At 52.3% G+C, this 24,646-nt stretch overlaps 1 protein-coding gene across 2 annotated transcripts in view; it reads left to right on the plus strand.

Annotated features, from left to right (window-relative positions):
- The first annotated feature begins 6,051 nt into the window (after positions 1-6,051).
- PI4KB (phosphatidylinositol 4-kinase beta) overlaps positions 6,052-24,646 on the plus strand; it is a 48,465-nt gene continuing 29,870 nt past the window's right edge. For both annotated transcript variants that reach the window (XM_090056351.1, XM_090056353.1), the window contains exons 1-3: positions 6,052-6,183; positions 6,754-6,860; positions 14,896-15,865. In XM_090056351.1, the coding sequence (XP_089912477.1) occupies positions 14,924-15,865 (942 nt within the window). In that variant the 5' untranslated portion in view covers positions 6,052-6,183; positions 6,754-6,860; positions 14,896-14,923. The remainder of the gene's footprint in view (positions 6,184-6,753; positions 6,861-14,895; positions 15,866-24,646) is intronic.

A 24,646-nucleotide genomic window follows, 5' to 3' on the forward strand; every position in this document is an offset into this window, starting at 1 on the left:
TGAGTAGGAGAGGAAACTAGCACCATTCATGTTGTCCATGGGGGTATTCAGGATCTCTGGTGCCCTAGCTTTTCTTCCTGAAACAAGGTTTGTTTGCAGTGTGGGTGCATAAGTGATCCACTAAGTGGGAAGTGCAGCATTGTCTGCCTGAGTTTGCAGCAGCCTGAGCTGATCACTTGAGGAAGTGTCAACTCACCCACCTCTTGTTCTCCCCATGGTGGTGCTGAATCTGAAGTCTCTTTAAAAGCCAGTGGTAATTTCTGCATTGTCTCCTGCTTGTAGCAGAGGAATGGGGAACGGCCCAAGTGAATCCTGCAGCTGGAGACCAGAACCCTCCTTGCCAGGTGGGGAGAACAGAGAGGGGCTTATAGGGGAGCAGGCTTTCTAACCCAGTGATCCCAAATACGTTACAACTCGGAGCTGTTGCTGCAGCCCCCAGGTTCCCACCTGGACCCAGGGCAGTGCTCCCTCCAGTGTCATGAGGAGATCCACTGTGGACTGAGAGGGCAGGCGATCCAAACCTGTTCATGCCTCCAGGCCACGGCAGGTAGACGCAGTAACCAGGCTGGTAGGAGCCTTTTCCCCTCCTGAAGCAGGAGCAGCTTTTCTGCGAGTGCCCGGCAGAGGGCACCGGCCTCTGCCTGATGGAGGCCCAGCTGGCCCTGTCTGGGAGGAGACAGGCAGGGACTGAAGCATTGCATTAGCACCAGCTTCATAGCACAGGTTTTGGTGGGTGCCGTCAGAGGCTGATGGTCTCCAGGGCCAGCAGCAGCATCTAGGCAGGGAGCAAACTCTTTCCCCCTCGTTATAAGGCATGTGAGCACCTGCTTTTCCACCAGGGAGTGAGGAGGGCAAGATGGATTTGGGGCAAGTGAAGGGCTGTGGCCTAGGTATGTCTAGAGACTGGTGGACCTCCCATCCCCTGGCCTCTGCACAGCTTGGCTCATGCTGCTCCAGTCCCTTGCTGTGCTAGGCCAGGTCTTTCCTGGTGGATTTGCTGGTACCTGGCATCTCCCTGAAATCACAGTCCTGGGCTCACCCTCAGCCGTGCCAGTACCCCTCAGTCCTGACCTGTAGCCTGTTGCTAATTTGCTTTAGCTCTGGACCCCCCACCCAACTCCCCTAAATCCCCTCCCTTTAGATCTGCAGCCTTCCCACACCTTGCTAGCCCAGCCCTGTGCTCCCCTCTGCACTGCTTATGCTTCCCAGTCCTGCCCCACAGCCCTTCCCCCCAGACCTAGGTCTAGAGTAGGTGCCAGGGCTGTTATCTTGAGTCCTGCACTTATTTCTGGGTGACTGTGAGGCTGGCAGCCCATCTGCCCCATGCCTCAGCTTCCACCCACACACTGTGGATGATGTCTCCCTGGCCTTGGGTGTAAATCTGGAGTGACTTCTGATGGAGCTGACCTGGACAGATGCCAGCATGAATGGGATCCAGCTTGTGGCAGCCTCTGAGCACACAGGGAGCTCAGGCACAGCTGGGGAGAGAGGGAGAGAGAGCAGGAGGGATGTGGGCTTGCAAATGGATAAAAGAGCTTGAGGGAGCTGTAAGTAAAAACAGAATCTACTGCCTCAGTTTCCCCTCCCGCACGGTGTCCAGTCAGACTGGGAGCTCTTGGGGCAGGTGGTAGCTCCTGGCTCTGTACAGTGCTTGGCACCACGGGGCTCAGCTGCATCCTCTGGGTGTTAACCACGGGTCAGGAATGAAATGAGTGGAGCTCATTTGCCACCTCTGCTTCCAGGGCCTTGACATCAGGAGGAGAGTGGGCAAAGAGGAGAAAGCCCTGTGCTTTGGGAATGTGTTTGCTAGCAGACCCAGGGCAGCCTCTTCTTCTACCCTGCACCCCAACCTGCCACTGTGGAGCCTGAGCTGTCATGGGAATCACGGGGCTTTCCCAGTGACTCATGGCATCCTGGCAGACTCTGGGCTATCCCTGCCTCCAGCTCCCAGCACGACTGGACAGGACGGATCCCTGGCGCTGCCTGCCTGAGCCCTTTTAAAGCTCATTTGCAGTTGCTCAGGTTTCTGAGTAGAGAGATGGGCATGTGGCTGAGAGAGCAGGACAGCAGGCCGGGGCTCCTGGGTTCTTCTCTCAGCTCCAGGAACCGGCCGGTGTTCATCAGCTGCAGCAAGGGAGACCGGGGACACCTGGATTCCTTTGCTAGTCCTGAGAGGGAAGTAGGTCTACGAGTTAGAGCAAGGACCTGGGAGCCAGGACTTCTGGGTTCTGGGCCTAGATCTGGGGAAAGGATGGGCTCTAGTGGTTACAGCCATGGGCAGGACTCCTGGGTTCTCATCCTAGTCCCGAGGAGGAAGTAGGGCCCAATGGGTACAGTGGAGACCTGGGATTCAGGCCTCATGGGCTGCAGCCTGACACTGTGACAAGCAGCCTGGAATCTGAACCCAAGTCGATCCTGAGCTCCTACGACTGCAACCACTGCTGCCATTCAAGAATGCCAGCACATACCAGCAGTGCCAGGTGCCCATGGAGGGAAGTCCAGGGCAGCTGCCCCGTCATGCTGCCGGGCAGGGGTGGTCCTTGCTGCTGACTCAAGCAGTGTGACTATTACTGGAAAACCTTGTGCCAGCTGACAGCTGCCCTGCCAGTCCACATGCATGTGTGATATCCCAGGGCTGTGCTCAGGGCATGCAGCCAGCCCCACAAAGTTGCTTCTCCTCCCCTGGAAGCCAGAAATATCCTCCCTGATTTTAACTCCCCCCCCCCCACACACACACACAGCAGGGGTATCTGCACCCTGGCACCAGGGAGCTGCCACTTTGTATTTTCCACTTGCTGGAGTTTAGAGGCTTAGTTTCTGGGCTCATCTCTGCTGTCCAGATGTCATTTCTGTCCCAAAGCTCAGTACCACCCCAGGCACGTGCTCGGGGTTTCCAAGGCTCTAGTGTAGCACAGGGGCATAGGTGTTGCAATGCACTCAGCTGGTTGTGAAAGAACATCCTCCCACCTCAGGTACATCTCACCTGCCCGTCAGCTGAACTCCTTGCTGCAGATGTGTTGTCCTCACAGCTCTGGGCAGGGAGGAAGGTGCAGGCTCATCTTCCAGCTATGTATGATGCTGGTTAGTGTAAGCTCCTTGGGGCAAAGAATGCCTAGTCATAGAACCCCAATCCCAACCTTGTTGGTTTTTACTCATTCCTGCTATGTGCTTATTAAATAAATATGTCATGGGGGAGATGAAGTGTGGCTGGATGGGTTGGTTTAACTGCCAGCCTTCTCTTCAATGAGCCGAAAAGAAAGAGTTTACTTCCTTGATGAAACAACAGCAGTCTCCAAGCCAAACACTGGCAACTGGCAGTAGCCAAGCAAAGGCAGGATGGTGCCCAGAAGCCTGATGTGCTAGGCTGGCTGCTGATTGTGTGAGAGAAGCAGGAGAAAGGTCCAGGGAAGGAGTGGAAAGCTGGACACAGCCTGGGGCTGCAGGGACCTGGGGAGAAGCTAAGAGGGATCTGATCTGTTTGCTAAGCAGAGATTGGAGCAGGGGGCAAACCCCCACCTGCTGCTGTTTGATTCCTCCAGGACTTTGCATCATGAATTAACAGCAAATGAGCTAGCAATGTTGAAGATTTCTGGCCGCATCAAAGCTTTCTCCATCTCAAAGGCCTGTGGGCCGCTGTCTTTTGCCAACTGCATGGCTCACAAGGGGTCACAGATCTATCCTGATCCTTGCCCAGCCTCGATTCACTTTGCAAAACCCTGCAAAGCAAGAGATTTCCACCTACCTGCAGGGGACCCCAGCTCCCAGGGCTGTGGAATGGGAGAGCGGAGCACTGGGGAGCCAGCTTCATGCAATCGCTTGTAAGAGTTCCCTGCGCCAGCCAAGAAACGAACAGTCTTGACAAATACTGGACAGACGAAGCGCAGCAAGTGCATCGTGTAACATGACCGCCCCATCTGCTCACTACGAAGGCTCCCTGTGCTATCAGCCTTGACCCTATTAATATACGCGTTAGATCGGGGGGGTCAATGGCACAGCCCACAGAGCCCCATTATCTAGCCGCAGTGTTGTTCCCGGGTCTGGAGTTGGCCCACACGCCATACATGGTGTGTGCTGGACAGGCCCCACGTGTGGGGTCCAGGACATGTCACATGCAGTGCCCCCCACTTGAGCTGCTCTGGGGTGGGTGCTGCATGCAGCTGGTTGAAGTACACTGGATCCGGCATGGGGCTGGGGGTACAGCTCTGAAGTTGCAGCAAAATAAGGTTAGATTGGAGATCAGGAAAAACTTCTTTGCTGTTAGAGCAGGGAGCTCCTGGCATAGATGCAAGGGAAGGGGTGGACTCTCCATCGCTGGAGGTGTTCAAGAAGAGGCTGCACAGCCACTGGTCGGGGATGACCTAGCTACTGATGCCTGTGCTCTGCTGTGGGGATTCTCAGTCCCCCAGGCTTTGTTGGTTTCCCCCACTTCTTTCTGCTCCATGTGTCAGGTGGGGTTTAAGCCTCCCTCAAAGGCACTGGGTGTTGGCTGCAACCCAGGCTGGGGATGGCGACTGGTCTGCGCCAATGATCCTGCTGGCACCAAAGCTGGAGGGCCCTGGCTAGAGCAGCGTTTCTCAACTTGTGGGTTGTGACCAAACTTCTAAAATGGATTCTCTATTAAAGAAGAAAAAGCTGGGAAACTGTGGCTTTTCCTTTGCAGGCTGGCAGGACTCCAGTCTGCAAGGAGCTGCTTGGGGGCCCGTGTCCTGCACACCCACCCCTGCCCCACACACTGGAGGCTGGGGCCCGGGGCAGCAGGTCAGGAGTGAGGGGAACTGGGTCAGGACTGTCCCTGGATGTCTCCAAATGGGTACTGGTCTGAAAAAGGTTGAGAACCACTGGGCTAGAGGGTCTTGCCCCAATGCTCAGGGTCAGACCCAGGGCCGGATTAATGTATAGGTAAACTAGGCACATGATTTGGGCCCTAAGTGAAGCAGGGGCCCTAGTAGTGCTTATTTTACATAATTATTGAGTGAAAAAAAAGTTATATAAAAATTTAATCTTCAGCTGAGGGGCCATGAATTTGTTTGCTTATGGCCCACTAAATTGTTAATCTAGCCCTGATCAGACCGACTCCATATTTGGGGTCAGGAAGGGATTTTCCCCCCTGGTCAGACTGGTCCGGACTGGTGGGGTTTGCCTTCCTCCATACAGGGGCACAGCCTCAGCCTGGGAGCTCTTGAGCGTCTCTATTAACAACCTTTTTACAGCAGCAGGACGCTGCTGCCATGGTCCCCGGCTTTTCCTGGTGCAGGGTCCTGTCATGTCAGGACTGATGGTTGTCTTACTAAGACTTTGGATGATGGATGGTTTGGACAAGGCTGATCCCGCCTCGGGCCAGGGGGTTGCACTAGATGTGACCTCTGGAGCTCCCTTCCAGCCCCACAGCTCTAGGATTTCAATGGCCTGGTTGGCAGGGCTTGCCCCTGGATGGCTCGCACTGCCCGCAGGCCCAGGTGGGGTTCGCAGCCCTGCACTCGATAAGCAACGCGGAGCCAGGGCAGTGATGACTGCGATGCTGTGGGGTGATGCTCTGATACAGCTCTCACTTGTGCACTGGCAGGACCTGGCACCACAAGCCAGCCATGGGCATTGCAGCGTTGTCCCGTGACTGCGCAACGGGCTGCCACCAGACGCATCCCCAGCTCCCCTGGGTGCCCAGCAGAAGGGGCGGGCAGGTACCCCCAAGGGCTTCTGGAAGCAGCCCTAGTCTAAGCACGGGGATTCCTGACCCCTGAAATGCCCCTGGGGCCATCGTGCCTCAGTCTTCCCTTCAGTGAAATGGGTGCAACGCAAACGGCCCCTGCCACCTTGCCAGCTACAGACAGCAGCATGCTCCCCCCCCTTCTCCGTGACGTGCGGTTCATTTCCCTTTGAAACACACCTGCACTGCAATCTGCCCGGGCCCTTCCTGATCAGGCAGCGCGGTAGCCACCCTCCCTGGCCTACCGGCGTCTATGGGTGCAAGGGTCCTTCACCCCCCCCCACCCCAGTATCCTCCCCCGCCCTCCGGGGTGAAAGGGGAGGGCGCTCGGGGTGGGCGCATGCGCACAGGCGGGTCTGGGCTCCGAGACGGCGGGGGAAGCCCCGCCCCCGCCCCCGCCCCAGCGCGCTCGAAGGACCCTCAGGCGACGCGCGGCCACCCCGGGCCTGCGGGACCCAGCGCGACGGCGGGGCTTGCAGGTGAGTGTGCATGTGCGCGCGCGCGTGTGTGGGTGCTTTATGTGTGGGGTGTGTCAGGGTGCGCTGTGCGTGTGTTGGGGGGCATGGGCGTGTGTGAGCTTGTGGCGCTAGGGGAAGCGGACGTGGGGGGATGCACGCACATAGATGTGGGGGGAGTGTCATTGTGGGGGGGGGGGGCGCATACGTGAGTGTGAGGGGATGCAAGGGGTGTGCGTGCCCACGTGGGTGTTGTGGGTGTGAGGGGAAGTGCATTTGTGTTTTGTGGAGGAGCGTGTGTGTGCGCGCCTGTGGGGGATGGGGTTGTAAGGGTGTGTGCGCGCCTGTGGGGGATGGGGTTGTAAGGGTGTGTGGGTGCCTGTGGGTGTTAGGGGGCGTGTGTGTGTGGGGGTGCATGCAGGTGCATGTGTGTGGGTGGGGGAACCTGCCTGTTGCAATGAGAGAGTAGGGTGTGTGTGTGTATGGGGCTCTGGGGGGTGTGTGCATGTGAGGGGAGTGTGTCCCCTGGGTGGGCTGGGGGGTCTCCTGATGTCAGTGGACCTTCACGGCCCTTCGCTGCCTTCTCTCTGCCAGCCCGTGGGGACCGTCCCCGACGCAGTACGAAGATGAGCGGCTCATCCGGCCTCACGGGGCAGCGCACGCAGAGGAAGCAGCGGCCCTGTCGGGGGAGAGCGCCTCAGGTAATGCCCTAGAGCACAGCCCTATCCTGTCCGTGCCTCCAGCTTTGTCCAAGCAGCTTTGGGCTGGGTTTGGACTATGCTATAAAGAACTGCAGAAGGAGCACAGGTGGGGCTGGGACTTGGAGCCATCCTGGCCCAGGGCCCCTCTCGCTGTGTACTCAGTGGTGTCTGCTGCAGGTTGCTGGATGCGGGGGCAGAGCAGCTTCTTGGGAACAGGATGCAGCCCCCTTTTGCCTCACTGGCCATCATCCTCTTTCTATTGCATTTGTTTAGGGCTCAAGGGAAACTAGGGCCCATCCCAACACCCTCCTTGGGCTGGCTTGTCCCTCTTGCCTTTTGCTGTTACCTGAAAGAGACACCCAAGGATTTAAGAGCAGTGGCTGTGCTCGATGTGTGAGGCCAGCGGTCAGTGCTGCACAGAGTTGCCTGGGGTTCAGTAAGTGCTCAGCAGAGTTGGGGTTCAAGTCTGCAGCCTCCTCTGGGTGATGGTAGCTGTGGCAGTCCAAACGGTGCCCCTTGTGTCCCAGCTGAGTTTGGACCTCTGTGCAGCCGAGGGTCAGCTGCACCTGACCTCTTGGTTTAGATGCTTCAGACTGTGCCTCTGGCTGGTAGATTTCAAAATACCAGTGTTGGACTGATGTTGTAGCTGTGATGATCCAGGAAATGTGTGAGGGGCAGGGGTCTTTGTGGGTGCTGTCTTTTATTGCACCGGCTGCATGGTAGGGGTGGATTTAGATAAGTTTTGAAATGGAGTTTAGGTATTAAATTGTGTATTTAGAAATGTGAGCTTCAGGGGCCTTGAGTAAAAGAGTATCTTCTGACTTGTGGGAGCCAAGAGACTCCCTGGGGACCAGCTGTCCCCTATCTGCTCACTTCAAGGTCTTATCTTCCAAAGCATTTGAACCTACTGATTGGGGTTACTGGATTAGAGCGTGCAAAACCAAATTATGCCGTTCACCTGTTTGCCATGGGACCTTGGTTTATCCCTGTTAAAGGAGGCTAGTAATGATTTGGTCAGAAAGGGCTTGGAAATGAGAGGTGTGGAGAAGGGCCGGTTGTTCTGAAGCATCGCTGCCAGTACCAGGTTGCCTGAGTTTCTGCTGCAGTTAAGCTGAAGAAGCATGTACTGTGTGTGCTGCGACTGCCTCCAGATTTGGTCTGACTTGTTTCCAAATGCTGCGTAGTCTGGGCTGTGAAGACCTCCTTCCTGAATGCCTTGAGCTCCTGTTGGTCAGTGAGAGCTGAGACAGCTTTGTGCTTCCAGAGCCTGGGCCTCAAGCCTTTTAGTGCTGGAAAAGTAAATCAGCAGCTTGTTTTCAAAAACACGTGATTTGTTTTTTTTCAGTCCTGTCTTATGCTTTTTGGAGAGGGAAAGAGTGGGGGCAGTGAGGCAGCTAGAGGTTCCTGCTGCTGTTTGTGTGATCTGGTCAGTTGTGGTGGGCCTCAGTGTCCTCTTCATTGTGCAACTGGAAGGCTAAACACCTAGGTAGCAAGGTGCTTCGGTCTCTGGAAGGTGCAAAGTATTAGTGCAAAGACTGAATGCAAAGTCCTTTGTGTGACAATCTTGCTGCTCCTCTCCTCTGTGCTCTATCGTGCTTACAGAGCGAGGTTGTTGAAATCCATTTTATAATGGCTGGCTTCTAGCTTCTCCTGCCTTGTTGTTTGTGCCTTCTTCACAATCTAGGGCTGCCCTCTTGTCCTGATGGCACAAGGGTCTGACTTGTTACTAGTTAAATAGCAGAGAGATGGCTAAATCGACCCCCATCTGAAATGGAGCCTTGGGAAACCATGAAGGGATGTCAGATGTTTGGCATTGGAATATTTTTCTGAGGCTGAATGGTAGCAGGGACTTCAGCCCACATGACCAGATATTTGAAATCCAGGCCTGCCCTGGAAGCTGCATGTTGCACTATAACCACATTGCTCATGTGGCCAGGCACTGGGCTGGGGCTGAAAGGATTGTCTAAGCTTGGGGTCAAGTCTGGGTGGGATGGAGCCACCTGCACCTGGTTCCTCTAGCTGCTGCTCTGACTCTTATGCGAGAGCATCAAGTGAAATCTCTGCATGCCTGCTGCCTCGGGAATGCTGCGTCTGGCCTGGTATGGCCAGGTCTAAGCGTACGGATTTAGAGGTGGTGAAGATCTGGATTAGTGTTACAGGGGGAGGGAGCATCTGTATATTGGTTGGCCCAAATGCTGCTAACAACCTTGACATGGCTGGAGTCTCCAAAGGGTGATTATCCGTAGCTTAAGGAGTCCTGAGCACTCCTGTGCTTAGAGCAGGACTTCTGGGTTCTGTTGCTGGATGTGCCACTTGGCTGAGCCCATTGTTGCCTCTCCTGCTGACTGCCACTCTTTGCCGGATGGAAGAGCTGGAGAGTGTAAATAAAAAGGTTTAACAGTCCAGCCGGCTCTGGGTTCTGGGGCCCCTTGTCTCATTTTGCCCCCCTGGCACTGTAGCATGAAGATCCTGGTTCTGGCCAGACATCGAAGTGAGTGTGAGGACTTAGGGGCCGCTGCCAGAGAGTTGAGCATGCACTAGGGACCTTTCTGGCTGTGGGTCTGAAGCAGGGTTAAAGCTCTAGTACCAGTCCCCCTGCCCATTCACACTGCCAGGCCTGGTACTACCCTCTGTGTCTCCAGCTGTGCAGACCAGTTCCTCTCAGCTCTCCCGCCCTGCCTCAAATAGCTGCCGCACTCTGCCTTTTTCATTATCCTCTCCCTCTGCTAAGTATGGGGGTGGGCATTCCAGTTTGTGTGAAAAAGCGGTTCAAGAAAGGTCTCATTGCAGAGCAGGGGCAACCTGCCGGGCTGGCCCATCCCCAGGGTCTGTCTGGAGTTTGTGCTTAAATGCAATAAGCTGTCCTGAGCGTGTTCAGTCTTCATCTGGTGCAGCCAGGTGTGAAAATAGCTGGTAATCTATCTGCCTTAGCGAAGAGGAGAATCTCTTGTTAAAGGGATTTCACACTGGAATTGTTTTCCTTTCTCCTGCTTGAAGGGGTGGTCTCTCTTCTGATAACTGTTTTAAATGTGGCCTGCATGTGCACTGTGGCAGAACGCTGTGTGATTGCCGGCAGGCTGCTGCCCCTTCTCTATGCCTCAGTTTACCAGTCTTTATTTAAAAAAAGGACTGCCCTTCCCAGTACATAATGTGTTTCTTCTTCCCTGAAAGGGGAAACCAAGAATGAAAGTACATCTTGTACATCAAAGCTACATAACAAGGAGTAATTGAATTGTGGTCAGCTTCTGTTAACCCCCACCCCCCATGCTTTTTCCTATTTTGGGGTGGTGTGTTTTAGACACAGATGCATCTTGTATGCCATGAAATACAGTAAAAGTGATACGTCTCAGGATGACAAACTGTCATGTTTGCAAAGCATTACAGAGCACCCTGAAAAGTGAGGTGCCAGTTCAGGGTTGATGTAGCAAGGGTAGAGCTGCCGAGGGAGCCTTCCGCTACCCGGCTTGAAATTGCTTTGATAGATTTCCTCCGCCATCCAGTCTTGATCAGTGTGGTCTTTCTCTAGCTGGAGTGAGAAGTAGTGAACCATAAATGCTGAGCAAAACAAAAACTAATGCAGTGTAATGGGGACCAGATGTCTCGGGGACTCTTCCCTCCTGGGCTCCTGCTGGCTCGCCTGTCTTGCTGCTTCAGGGCTCTCGTTCTTTATTCTAGGCAGGCAGGAGCAGGCCACTGTCTTTTAAATGCCACAGTCTTCAACCAGTGCACCTCCCTCTGCTGTTGTCACCTCTGGAGAGAGACCTGAACACTTTCATTGAATCAGTAACTTGTCCATCTCATGCTTGAGAGCTGGACTTCCCTTTTATGTTGCATTTGGCTGCTGACTTCAAGCAAAGCTTCACCAGGGAGAAACTTGGCCCCGTCATCACCATGGGTGGAGGAGTTGCATGAATTCAGCCCAGCCTGTTTTCCAGACGCTATTGCTTCATTGTGTTGAGCTGATGAGTTTTTTATCTTATTGAGCACAGTGATTTAGAAAGCAGGGAGATGTGCTGAGATCTCAGCTGCAAACAGAGGTAAATAGTGCATCGTAATGTGCTTAACAAATGATGATGTGAACCACAGAAAAATGCAGAGAGGAGGCGGCAGCAGGGAATGGATTCCCTAGCTGGGCCCTTGTGGAGCATTGATGGAAGGAGACAGGACAGCTTCTTGGCTGCCCTGCTGCAGATATATCTGTGATCAGACCAGGTGTAAGTGTGTTGTTTTGGGAGCTGGCAGGGTGATTCAAGAGGTGGCTGGAGGCTAGAACTGTGGAAAAGCAAAAGAAGATAGAAGGCCTGGGACACAAACTACAGTGCTGGAGGGTTGGTCTGCAGGGTGGAGCTGGCTTGTTATGGTCTGGTGTCCCCTGAGCAGTTATGGGTCTTGTCTGTCTCTCCCTTGCCACGTTATTCCCAAACAGGCATTGCTTCCCCAAAGGCGGGGGGTCTGGTGGTGGGCCAGGAATCTGGAGAGGTTTCCCAGCCCTTGGGAAATCTCTAGATTGCAGGGGCTGAGATGACTAGTGCTGGAAGCCCTGTTTGCCCTGATGGGGTCTGGGTGATGCATCCTAAGTCACAGAATGTGTAAGGGGTTTAAGAGGGCAGTATTTCACCCGGGATCTTCCCAAGCAGACTCAAGAGAGTTGTAATACAACCCTGTCTTATTGATTCCCTTTCCAGCCTCACTTGTGGCTCATGAGATGCAAAGCCAGTGTGGAAGAGCACCTTAGCTGTACTCGGTATCGGTCCTTATTTTTATGACACTACCCAGGTTGGATAGAGGCTTGTTCCCAGGCACCAAATGTCCTTGCTGTAAGAGAGCAAGATAAAGGGGGCAGACACTGGATGTATTATCCCCATCTTGTGTTGGGAAACTGAAGCACAGAGGGGTAAAATGCTCGGTCCAGGGTCACTCTGAAAACCTGTGGCAGAGTGGACCAGAGAATATGTGGCGGGGGGCTGAGTTCAAGTCTGGCAACTTAACCACAGGGGTGTGTTTCCTTCCTTGCTATCATGTATTTAAGTTACAATTAAGTGAGTGGGGAGTGGGGGGAAGGCAGTTGGATTGAACCCCTCCAGGATTTTTTTGAACCCCTCCAGGATTTTTTTTCCTTATACAGCTGTGAAAAGCATTTCTGAATCTGATGGAACAGCCAGCCTGGGCCTGTGAGAGCCTCTGCAGCTGAACTGAGAGATTTGTTACACTGGTGAGGGGTGACAGGGTCACTTGAGCTGAAAGGTGCTTTTACACCCAGTATGTAGCTGCTGATTTGGGGCTGGATGCTTAAAAAAAAAAAAAAAAAAAAGTGCCACAGCTGATTTTTATTAGCCTGTGCTTGTCCTTGCAGTTGTCTTCTGTTCAGCATTCTGGGGATTCCAGGCTTGTTTTTTCCAAGCTGAAAACCCTTGCAGTTGCTCTCTGAACTTACAAATGCCTGCTTTTTGCCCCCAGTCCCCCTCAAATAGCAGCATGCTTGGCTGGGATCTGCTTTGCAGGCAGAGCTCTTGTCAGCATCCTGGAGGTGGCGTAGTATGGGGCAGGACAGGGCTTGCTAAGAAGGGGGAAAAATGACTTCCTTGCATTTTCAGGGTTTTTAGAATCTAATTACCACAAGTATTCAAAGCATGCGGGATACAGCCCAAAGGAAATGGCACGCACAAAGGGAACTGCTGTATATTATTGCTGTCCAGACGAGAGGAAAGATGTAGTTTACAGAGCTTCATGTGGCAAAGGGGTTTGAGAGAACCTCGCTGAATTCGGTCAGGCCTTTTTATCCAGAGGCTATAATGAAAGATGTTTTTAAATCTTCCCTTTTTAAACAGAAGCGTAAGCCTTCAGGTCATAAAAACACCATGGCGGAGATGCTTCAGACATCGCCATTTTTGTTTGGTTTTTGCCACCGGTTTTTCCACCAGATAAATTTGTTCCTTTTCAATTGTTCTGTTGGCCAAAGATGGCGAGGTGTGAATTGTAATTGCTCTCGCCTCCCAAAAGGGAGGCAGGGTGATTCAGTGTCAAGACACTGGCTTAGGACTTGGAAAACAGTCCCTGTGACTGTGGGTACATCTCTGTAGCTGTGAAAAGCAGATTATTTTAGCCTGGGGAGGGACACTGCTTCCATGGCCACACAGAGTTGTTTTGGGCAGTGTAGATTTGCCTGGAGTTTCTTTTTGCCTCTGTTCTGTAAAATCGGAGTAAAAGTCCTCTTTTCCTTGGCAGGGGTATTGTAAGGGGAACTTTATAAAGATGGTGCAACCCCAAGTACTCTGGCAATGGAGACGTTATTTGTAATGGAAGATCATTTTGATCTCCCTTGGAATGTGGGGAAATATCCCCATTTTATAGATGAAGTGCATGTAGTCGGGGCTCCCTTCCAACACCAGTGGCTCTGTCATAGACTGGGAAGCAGAGCTGCACCTAGGCTGCTGGACCAGTCCTTTAGTCCCTAGTTGTTTGGCTTTGGCTGAGCAGTTGTAATACTTCTGAAAGATCCCCTGGGTCTTTGTTTCTGGATTCTCTTCTGAATCGACAGGAGCAGCGGTTTGTTTCTGGAAGGGTGTGGAAATAACCATGTGGCTGCTTCTCCTTGAGTAGTTCATGGCATAGATCACTTGGTATTTGCTCTTAAAAATAGATAGGAAGCAAATCATTAAATTAGTGGGGAAGCATTTTCTTCCAGGACCTGTGACCTGCCAGCATGGAGTTTGCCAGCTGTAAATACAGATCTGGGGTCAAACTGGGAACAGGCGGGTAGAGAAAATTGCTCAGTGAACTTTTTTCAAAGAAAGTCATTTTTTCCGCTGCGCTGGGCTTGAAAGTGGGGCAAACAGCAGGCCTGATGAAACATGCAGGCATTTCGGAGAAGGGTGGCACAGCCTTCCAGCGATTGTGAGCTGGCTTGTTGCATAGCACATGCAGCAAAGGAGAGTGGTCAGAGCCCATAGCAGCAACATGCTGGAGAGATTGTGTCCCTCTTGGAAAAGGGCAATTCCAGTTGGCACTGGGCTCCTTCCTTTTATTATTTTTTGGCTGGCTGTGATGAGAAGTTTGTAAAACTGAGTTGACAAAACCAGGAAGCTTTTGCAACTCTGGAGCTATTTTCAATTTGAAAAAGCAGCACTAATGCAAACATCTGAACTGCTGCTTAATCTTGGTTTTAATATCTCTGCTAGCTAGAGCACGGGGTGGAGGAGGAGGAGTTTGGCCTGGGGTTAGACTTGGGGCTTGGGAGCAAGAATCCTTGTCCCTGCTCTGTATGAGTGTCTTGCTTTGCTCTTGAGTGATTCATCTGGCCTCTCCCTGCCTCGATTTCCCAATCTAGAACAAGGGCTAATGCTTTCCCATTGGTGTTGGAAGACTTGGAGCTGAAAGTGCTAGGTATTTATCATGAGTCCCGGTCAGAAAGGGAAATTTAAATGATAAATCCCACCTTGCTCCGCTTCTGTTCTGTGCTAGCCCTGAACACAGCTTTCTGGATACACCCACCTGGGCCTTGAAGGCTCTAATCCCATTAATGGCTATATAATCTTGCAAAATGCCTGTAGCAGGAGGCTGAGTAAAGCAGCCTGGTTATTTCTCTTTTGTTTGCTCAATTTTTTGTTATTGTCATGGTAACAGTGGGTGAGTGGAATCTGGGTGCTGGGGTTGGTAAATGTTTACGACTCACGTTCAAGGGTGGGTGGAAGGACACGAAGAAACAGTTAAAAATCCAAGTGTGCCTTCCCCTGGGATAACCTACAGGAGTGCAAGCTGTATATATAGTAGGGATCATCTGTCCTGGTTGAGGTGCACTGCTATGGGGGTTGGACTAATGACCTCTGGAGGTCCCTTCCAGCCTTGCTTCTCTAGTATGGGGGCTCTCTGTAGTGATCAGATGCTGCTCATGTTCATATCAAATAGTGTTGCCTCTAAATTCTTCCCAGTCCCCTTCAGATCCTGTCAGCCTCTTGCAGGCTGCTCAGCGTAGGTAGCCAGAGGCTCTCCCCTTCCCAGAACTGTCACTGCTGACTTTTCTCATTGCTCGTTTCAGCTTTGAAGTGCACAAACCTGCCACTGCTATGGGTGACGCGATCCTAGACCCAGCCCCTGGGAGACCCTTGGACAAGTCCTCCAGCCCAGCATCCCAGGGGAATGGCGGGACCTCTCTCAGTGTCATCACAGAAGGCGTGGGGGAGCTGGCTGTCATTGACCCCGAGGTGGCGAAGAAAGCCTGCGAGGAAGTCCTAGAGAAAGTCAAGCTGATGCATAGCATCTCTCCGGACTGCTTGGTAAAACAGAGCAGGCGCAGTGAAGCAGAGGCTGCTCTGCGGAGCCGTGTGGAGCTGGCCAATGGAGACCTGGGACAAGGCTGTGAAATCAAGTGTTTGGATGACCCACCAGGCACACCCTCCAAGATCCAGGAGGAGGATGAGACTGTGGCCAACACGGTGAAGAGCGCCCGAAGGCGGCAGAAGAACAACTCTGCTAAGCAATCTTGGCTGCTCCGGCTCTTTGAGTCCAAACTCTTTGATATCTCCATGGCTATCTCATACTTGTACAACTCAAAAGAGCCTGGGGTACAAGCATACATTGGGAACAGGTTGTTCTGCTTCAGGAATGAGGACGTAGATTTCTACCTGCCCCAGCTGCTCAATATGTACATCCACATGGATGAGGACGTTGGGGATGCCATCAAGCCCTACATCGTGCACCGTTGCCGGCAAAGCATCAACTTCTCCCTGCAGTGCGCACTGCTGCTGGGCGCGTATTCCTCAGACATGCACATCTCCACTCAGCGACACTCCCGTGGGTCCAAGCTGCGCAAGCTCATCCTCTCCGATGAGCTGAAGCCAGCTCACAAGAAAAGGGAGCTACCCTCGCTGAGCCCAGCTCCTGACACGGGGCTCTCGCCTTCCAAAAGGACTCACCAGCGCTCCAAGTCGGACGCCACGGTTAGCGTCAGCCTGAGCAGCAACTTGAAACGGACCGCCAGCAATCCCAAGGTGGAGAGTGAGGATGAGGTAACGTTGGCATCTTTTTAAAGTGCTCCGGTCTAAAGGAGTTTGCAACACCACACTTGTGTTTTGGTTCTCAGCTCACCCTTTGCTAGAGGTGTTTCTGTTAGCTGGGACAGTGTAAGTTGCCTTTCCTCTTTCAAGCAAACTGGCATTGTGTTACAGTAGGACTGACTGGGAAATACGCTGCCCATCCTTCCAGGGGTATAGACATTATCCTTCTCTGCAACTTTTGGTTTCAGAGGGCTACAGGTGCTTTGCAGTGGTGGGTGAAGCTCATTCCCCATCTTTAATGGATGAGCTGAGGCAGCAGGGTGGGGACTTTGGGACCTGGGTCTAGATCTCCAAGCCATCCACTTCCTGAATGACCATGGAGAAGTGTTTAATTTCTCAGTGTTGTTTTGTCTGTCTGCAAAAAATGGATCTCCTCCCCCCATCTCAAAAGCCCTTAGAAAGGCAAGCTGGGCCCTTGTGAGGGGCGATGTGTTGGTGATCCAGTGATAGTCTCAAAGTAAGGCCAGTCTGCTGCTCCCTAGCTCTGAGTTTGGCTCCTGTAGGAGGATGAGCTGCTGCAGAAATCTGGGGGTGCTGTATATGGATTGGTCCTTGCTGGTACATGGCATTGCCCCAAACCCCTTCCCTTCCCTCCCGGTTGCGTGAGTCTTATTCTTCCTCTGATAAACTGACTACATACATGTCAGCAAAACAGGCTAGCTCCTTTGTCTAGGCTGGTCCTTCTGTTCACTGACGTGGGAGCTCATCAGAGGAGCAGCGTGGAACTGCGGCCGCGATGCAAACAGAGCAAGTATTTCAAGCATCTGCAGAACTTTATTTCTGCCCCCTGACCCCTGCCTTGTATTGAGGAAAGGGCTGCAGAGAGGGTGGTTACTGGTTGGTGTGACTGGGGGTGGTAAATACAGGGGAAGAGGAGGTGCTATGGCTGCCCTTCCTAGGTCCCACAAAGGAGGAATCAGTGCTATTTAAAGAGGAGGTAACTTTAAGCGGAGGCAACTGGTGTTGTGCAGAGACTCCTGGACAGCTCTGTCCGTTTGGTTCCCCCTCACTGTCTGCAAGGAGTGTCATCCCTGCTTGTAAGAACAGCAGTCCTGGCCTGTCCATGGCGACTGCTGTTCTTGTGACAGGAACCTGGTATTGTGACAAGCTCTCCTTTCTCCCAGCCCTAAGGTGGGGGAGGCCAGACTCCGTCAAGCCAGGCAGGTCACGCTGCATGAGGGAATCATAGAGGAGCTGGACTAGCGGAGCTCTCTGAAAGCCATGTCTAGTCCAGCCCTTTCTCAGGGCAGGCTGAGTCCTGGCTAAACCATCTGCTACAAGTGTCCTTGGAGTCTGGTGTCATTGTCTTTGCTTCTCCACCTTGGAGTTGTGCGTCTTCCAGGCCTCATGACCAGAGCCAGGTGAGCTGGCTCCTTTTAAACATGGAGAAGTCACGTAGGCAGATGTGGGCTTAGTGCAGCCCTTCTCCATGTGCTGCCCTTTGTACCCTAGGAGTGAGCTCGGTGCTGCTTGTATTCCTCATGTTTCCCGTTTAGCCAGGTTTCTTACAGTATTCATGTGGAGGCATTTGCTTCTCAGCTGGCAGGTCTGACGCTGCCCAGAGCTCCGGGTTGGGGGAGCTGGGAAGAAGGGGGACCGGGATCAGAGTTTCATTGTCCTGCTCTCAGCTGACCTTGCTCTCCCCACCCTGTGGGGCCTTTGGGTTAGTGATGTAATGAGAGGCGTGGGGTGCATTTTCAGTGGCATGTGTCTGACAGTGGGAGCAAAGGGACTGGGGAGGTGAGGACATATCGAGGGCACTGAGCATGAGCTATGCGTAGAGATCAGAGAGCCTTCAATAATATTTACTCCAAAAGCTGAAATGCTCTTGGGCTGGTGAGTCACGTGGCAGCCGGCTGGGAGCCATGCTTGTTGTGCCCGAGTTTAAATCGAGATGGGGTTCACTCAGCACCTCCTTCCTTCCCAGGTAAAGGAGCCCCATTCCCAGCTGCTTACTCTGGCAGGAGGCTGGTTGTCTCTTCAGAGGAGACCTGGATTTCCCTCCCTCTCTCCTCTGTCTAGGCCAGCAGTTCCACAGCCTTTCTAGACTCGAGACCCCTCTCGGAAAATGTCAGCTCTTGGTTTTCACTCACTTTTTAACTCTGGAAAAATAATAAAGCAGTTCTTCTGGTGCAAAGAACATTGAAAGATCCCAGCAGGGCAGAGTGGTTTTAATGGTGTGGATTCCTATTTGAAATCACTGAGTTTATCTTGTGAATCATATTTGCACATCTAACCGTGCTAATGTTGTGTGGCTTCCTGCAGCACTGGCAAGGGTCTTGAGGTGCCTGAGGGTGTTGTGGCACCTGGTTGAGAATCACTGGTCTAGACATTAAAGGTCTTGTGAGTCATGGTGCAACAGCAAAGCATGTATGCTGGCACTCTTGGCAGGACACCCTTCTGCTGTTTTTTCTCTGCAGGGGATTACTCAAGTAGTTCATGAGGGCTGTGCATTCCCTGTGTGCGTTGCTCCTGTGACAGCCGTCCTGCATCCACTCTATGAACAGGGAGTCTAGCAACACGCATTTTTTGTTGTGTTGGTTGAGCTGTTGCTCATCCCATGAACTATTTAAACCTATCTTCTACCACTCCCCAGATGTTCATGCTAAATTCCACCTTTGGAGCATGAGCCAGGGGAAATGTACCATTTGCAAAGGAGCCTTTCGTGTCCCTGCCAGCTGGTGGCTTGGTCGAAAACCACTGGCTCCTGTGAAGCAGGATGCCGGGAGGTTTCCTCTACTTGGGTTGGCCGCGGCTGCTTGCGTCGGGGAAACCAAAGCCTTCCATAAATTATAGATGAGTTTCTCTTGGCAGCGTTCAGAACCTATTTTGGTCTGGAGCTGCATAAGCCAGGTCAGTGCTACACAGGCCCCGTTGGCGCCTGAATGGCTTAAGAGCCCTGGGATGGCCTGTTCAGGTCCACCATTTGACACTTTAAATTCCTGAATGCTATTGTTTCATATAGCTAAGCTCCTCCAATTTCCCCCCTTGCAGATGGGTTTGGGAGGCAGCTCTTGAAGGGAGAGGAAACAGGTCTGACTAGCAGTTGCTCCATCCATGTGCTTAGGGCAGTATTGAGGTGATGGGAAGCACTTTCCATGCAGATTTTTACCCAGCCCTGGCTGCAGGTTGCAACAAGCTCAGGGCTCTTCTCAGCTGCGTTTGTGCCCTGATGGGCTCCAGCTGGGCCCCTAGCCCACTCGCTACCCTGGAAGCTGGCTGCATGGTCAGTCGAAAGCCCTTGCATTGGCTGGATCATCCTCATCATCAGGGGGTTATATCCATCCCTTTGCAATGCTATGCTGTCCTTTCCACAAACCCAGTGTTTCAGGGGCTGTACCAACACAGAACAAAGAGCTGGTCTTCATACCCCAGAGTACAAGACAAGAGCCCAGGGGTGGGGATGGATAGGGTAGAAGATTGGGGGTGGGTGCAAGGAGAGGTAGTGAAATGGGCATGTTGGCAGCCTACCAGTTGCTGAATGTTTTGCATAGACATACAAGTAATAGTCTCAGGAGGGTGTGTGGAGGCTCAGGATGATGGGGTTAGGCCCTCAAGGGCCATGAAGCAGTGCACCATGGAAGGGGACACTGCCATAACCAAGGGTAGGGCCCAGGCTCCATTGTTTCCTACATGAGCTGCCACCTCCTCCCGAACCTGCAAAACCCCAGGTGTGATGGCAACTTAGCCACGATGGTAAGCTTTCATCAGCCAGCCTGAATGTTACTGTAGCGCTGGAATTTCCTGCTTCATGGACTGTATCGGGACCCACCTGGAGGAAGAAGAATGGGAGATGAATGTGGGATGCAGTAAGCAGTGGGGAAGCACTGTGGTTTTTTGCTGTCATGGTGGCTCAGACTTTTTTGGCCTGAATATTTCCAGCCAAAGGTGAAGGGAAGCGACTAGATGCAGGCTCAGCAGGGTGAAGGAAGAATTCATCAGCCAAGACTGAAATGCTGGGCTAACAATCCCTGTGTGGAGGGATGAATAACAAAAGGGCCTAGAGTCCTTGACTGTAGAGACTAGAGAGACGCTTGTTACTGCGTCTGGCTTGCCCAAAGAGGCTTCTGATGCCTTTGGTGGCTGAATTAAGCAAGTCCTAATGCAGCTAATGCTATAAAATAATACTGTAAAAATGCATGTTTTGAGCAGAGCCAGGGACTGGATATTGGTCCCATCTGATCGGCTGCCATGCAGTATGGTGCTTGAATGCTTCCCAGAGCTTGCTAGTATGTGTGGAGTGAGCAACCAGGTATAGATGGCACTTGCAAAACTGGATCCATGGTGTTGCCACCCAGTTTGTAAGCAAGCACACTGACCTTCAACACAGGCATGCAAAGAGCAAGGCTACTTTGAATTCATAGGGCGGCAGCTCCATGCCTGTACCTCACTGTGGTAGATCTCCACTTCTTGCTGTCCTGAGGTCTCAAACTGTCTCCTGTAGTGTCAGTCTTGTATCTTTACAGGCAAGTGCTATGGTATCTTCCAAGCTTGTTGCATAGCAGCCGAAGGACCAGGAGGAAAATCAGGCCTTGAAATATTAACCAGGTACCTGAGGAAGGGCATTGTGATACCTGAAAGCTTTCCTGTGTCTATACCAGCCATGTGACTGGTCCAGTAAAAGTCACTGCCTGTAAGGATTCTTGCACCTCGCATATCTTCTGGACCATCACCTCCACAGGAACAAGACGCTCTGTTGCTGTCAACCAGGAATTGTATAACCAGGACTTTATTCTTCCTTTCTTGCCTGGTTTCCCATCCACTGGAAAGATTTTTAGAAGGCCTCATTCTCAGAAATATATGCTTTTAATAAAATATAACGTTGGCATCAGGCAGTTGTGCAACCTGCTCTGAAACATCTTTCTGCTAGGTTAACCAGTTTGGAGCATTGCAGCCCCTGCTGCTCTCCCCATTGCTGTTCAGCTGGAAGATCTGGGCTTTCAGTGTCTGTGTGAGCACGCTGTCTTGTTTCCCCAGCAGCAGTTTATCTTGAGGAGACCCTAAGATGGTCTCACCGAGTCTTGGGGCTCCTTTCAGCTCTCATTATAACCACGTGCCGTTTCCTTTGAAGTCCTCGCAGCTTTCCCCAGGACTGAGTTTGGCCCTTTCTTGCCTGGCTGCCTAGGACTAATAGACCTTTTGGTTAAGGTCTCCTTATTCTAGCTGTCACTTTGTGCAGCATACCCCCAATCATAATTGCATGCACAGTGCTTTATTTTGCATGTGCCTGCCTGTTTTGTTTTTAATCCTTGTTGGGTTATTGCAACTGTAATTTAATTTCATGACAGACGCTCCAATGGTTTCGGATTTATTCTGCATTTGTTTCCCTTCAGCTGGCACAAAAGTGCATGCAGCGAAACATGGTAAGCTTGAAAATTAATAGAGCTGTCATCGGGGTCCTCCTGAGTCAAGGAACAGGCTTTGAGTTGCTGTCTTTTTCTGTTCCTGGAATCTTGTCTGTGACTTTGCTATCAAGGTGTTTCTAATGCTCTCTCCACCATGAGATGCAGGGTATCTGCTCCCCAGTCCTGTCGAGTACTGGGTGCTGCCTGCAGATGATGGAGGTTACGGTTACTGAGCATGCTGAATTTTCCATCTGAAGAACATGAGACCTGGATACGTGATAACTTGCTGCAACCCGACCCTAGAAGCCGTGCTCTTGGACAGAAACAGAAGACAATGGCATGCTGTCCAGGGCTCCATTCAGAGAGAACGAGCTGAAATGCCATTGTTAAGTTCATGCAGCATGTTAGAGATCTGGAAGCAGCCTGTAATGTGACAGAACTCGTGGCCTCTTTGGATCCTGCCATTCTGCGTGGTTTTCAGGCTCTGGATGAGGTGTGTCTGCAGGTGGTGGCTATGTACCAAACCTCGAGCACTCGGTGTTTGAGTCCACAGAGCTGGATTCTCATCTCTGCTTTCATAAGAGATCTGCTCTTTCTCCCACCCATCCTTTTGTCATGGTCACCACCAGCACCCTGTCCTCAGCTCACGGCCACGTTGTCACCTTTGACAACTTCTCGTTCTGCCCTGGCCAAATCCTGCTGTTACATCCCCTGCGTTGGGTCTTGGATTAACCTCTTCTCTTCTGCTGGATTGCAGGTGCCAGGGTGGGGCCAGAGGATGATCAGCTGTTCCTTCCTGGGGTAGCGGGGAATGGTGCTAACCATCCTGGTTCTGCCTTGGCACCAGAGCAGAAGAAGCCTGGTTTCTGGACAGGGTGTTGAAGTGACCCTGGGGAGATCCCCACTTCTTGCAGGAGGTGTCTGCATGCCCCATCAGTACAACACAGACTTTTGTCCTGGTCTGTGCTCAGCACTGACCAGTCTGGGGGTTCGTTCTTGGTGTTGGTTGGCAACAAGGGCAAGATTTTTCCTGCACCAAAAAAAAAAAGAAAAAAACCTCCATATTATTCCAAAACCTGGCAGGTGAAGCGTTTTCCAGGGCTGGCACCCTCCCTGGGCAGCTGGCTAGTGCTGGGACACACTGCTAGCAGAAGTAAAACCTGCCTCTTCACTGTTCTTCCACCTGTCGGCAAGCCCATTTTTGCCTAACAGTATTTGCAAGCTACGGCTGCCTGCTGCATCAGGCCAGTGGTGGTTAAAAGCTGCAGGTCACAGTGTCTCCAGATGCTTCCCCACCTCCTCAGCTGGGATGCTGCAAGACTGAATGTCTTGCAAAGTTTCTTCTGCCTCCTTGACTTTTGTGCAGGGAAAGCAGCTGCTTGCTCCATTTCTGGCAGAGGCGCTGCTGTGGCGGCTGCACTTGGTGATGTCACTGTTGGCAGTGCAAGAGAGGCCCCCGCGGAGCTGACTCGGGGAATGGCTTGAGCCAACTCGGGAGGAAGGTCATGTCATGGGGCAGAAGTGAGAGAGAGCCACACCATTTGCCTGGTGAAACTCGCCTCCCAAAGGGTCCATGTGGGCAGTCCTGTCCCTGCTCCTAGCAGTTTGAGCGCTTGGCAGTTTGCAAGCGGAAACCAGCCCTGGTCCTGGCTGCTGATGAAATGTCAGGACTATTCCTGTCTCGGTTTCAGCTGGTGGTAACCCCAGCGGCACCTTGTATCTGCTTTGAGGGTGGAGAGGAGGGTCAGGGTGGAAGTGAAGGAAGTAGCTTTGTTTGAGTGGTTCCATTTATCATACTAGTTCAACCAACAAAACAAGCCTTGTTTTCTTTCTCGGATCCCCTCTGCATGTCTTAGGTGCACTGCAAGGAGTTGAGTGTTTTTGTTTTTTTGTTCCCCCCTCCCCAGCACCCTGTGCCGGATGGGTTGCAAAAGCAAATGACTTCCCTTTATAGCATGCAAATATCCTTTGCATCAGTTCCCATCTGACTTTTTCCATTAGTTAAGTCAGGGGGGATTTTGAACACTGTTGCTGGTAGCACCCTGCTCCTTAAGTCCGTGGCCACGGGTCTCTGAGTTCAGCCTGCTATTCAGTGCACAGCGCATTGTGTTGGCATGAAAAGACGCCTCTTCTGAGGAGCTATGTCCGTGCCTGCCGTGAAGGGCTGACAGTTTGCTGTAGCCCAGGCTGGGATGCCCCCAGGCACCTGGCATTTCTGCGCCCCCCCCCCCCCGCTTTGCAAATACTCTTCAGAGATGACACCCTGCAGCTCCCCTCAGTAGGCAATGAAATGTTGCTCCAGGGCTTCCTTGCTCAGCAGTTCTGCCCATCCTCTAGGTCGGGGTGGGCAATTATTTTGAGCACAGGGCTGCTTACTCAGTTTCAGCAAGCCATTGAGAGCCACATGACAGGCAGCCCAGGGCAGATTAATATTAATTTTCTAAATTTTTCAGGAGTCCTGTGGGCCAGACAGAACGGTCACCCCTGGGCCACATTTTGCCCACCCCTGCTCTAGGTGGAGGACAGCAGCTTTGCTTGGCCTGTTCCTTCTCCAGCCTGCAGCATCCACTGATCCTCAAGTTTTGATTGTCCCTGTTGGCAACCTCTGACTCGATGCTCTGTCCTTATTCCCTGTCTGGTGTATTTTCTTTTTCCCTCTCATTCCTGATGAGCAGGGAGCTCTTGGGGGTTGGGATGTTCTGGCTGTCTGGTAGGCCCTGCTGCTCTACAGCTAATAAATAGCTATTCCCTGTGCTCCCAAATCTCTGACATAGGATGCTTTAAGCCAAGGGTGAGGTGGCCAACTTGTGGCATGTCATATGGCAGATCGGGAAGGGAGGAAAACCAAACAACAGATCAGGCAGGGAGCAGAAAGCAAAGCAGCAGATTAGATAAAGGGATTGGAGCAGCACTCGATGGTGATGGTTGGGGCAGAGGTGCAGGCATGAACTCACTAGAAACACAGCTACTTGCGAATTCCTCTTCCAGACATTGGGTCTCTTAACACAGTAGCTCTAGTAAAATACTTCAGCTTTGTCTAAAGTTACCAAGCAGGGTCTGTCTGCCGGCTCACGTGAGGGAATGAGAGCGCCCTTGTGATGCAGGACAGTGCTGCACTTTGTTAGCTTGCTCAGAGAACAGATCCAACTTCAGTTCCTCTTGAAATCCGTGCCTGGGAGAATAGGAGTGTGGTGCAATCTCTGTGTGGCACAGACACTCCTGTCCCAGCTCGCCCTGCCACCCACCAGCTCTGTGAGTACAAGGGCATGAAGGATTCTGACCTCCTGTTGAATTCAGTCCATACTAACCCACTTCATCTAAGTGGGATTTTCTTTTTTGGTATAGTTTTGACCCCTACCAAGCCCAGCAGCTGCTGTGGGCAGGGTGC

The sequence above is a fragment of the Crocodylus siamensis genome, chromosome 6 (genome assembly GCF_052110815.1).
Source record: "Crocodylus siamensis isolate JL-2025a chromosome 6, ASM5211081v1, whole genome shotgun sequence".
Lineage (NCBI taxonomy): Eukaryota > Metazoa > Chordata > Crocodylia > Crocodylidae > Crocodylus > Crocodylus siamensis.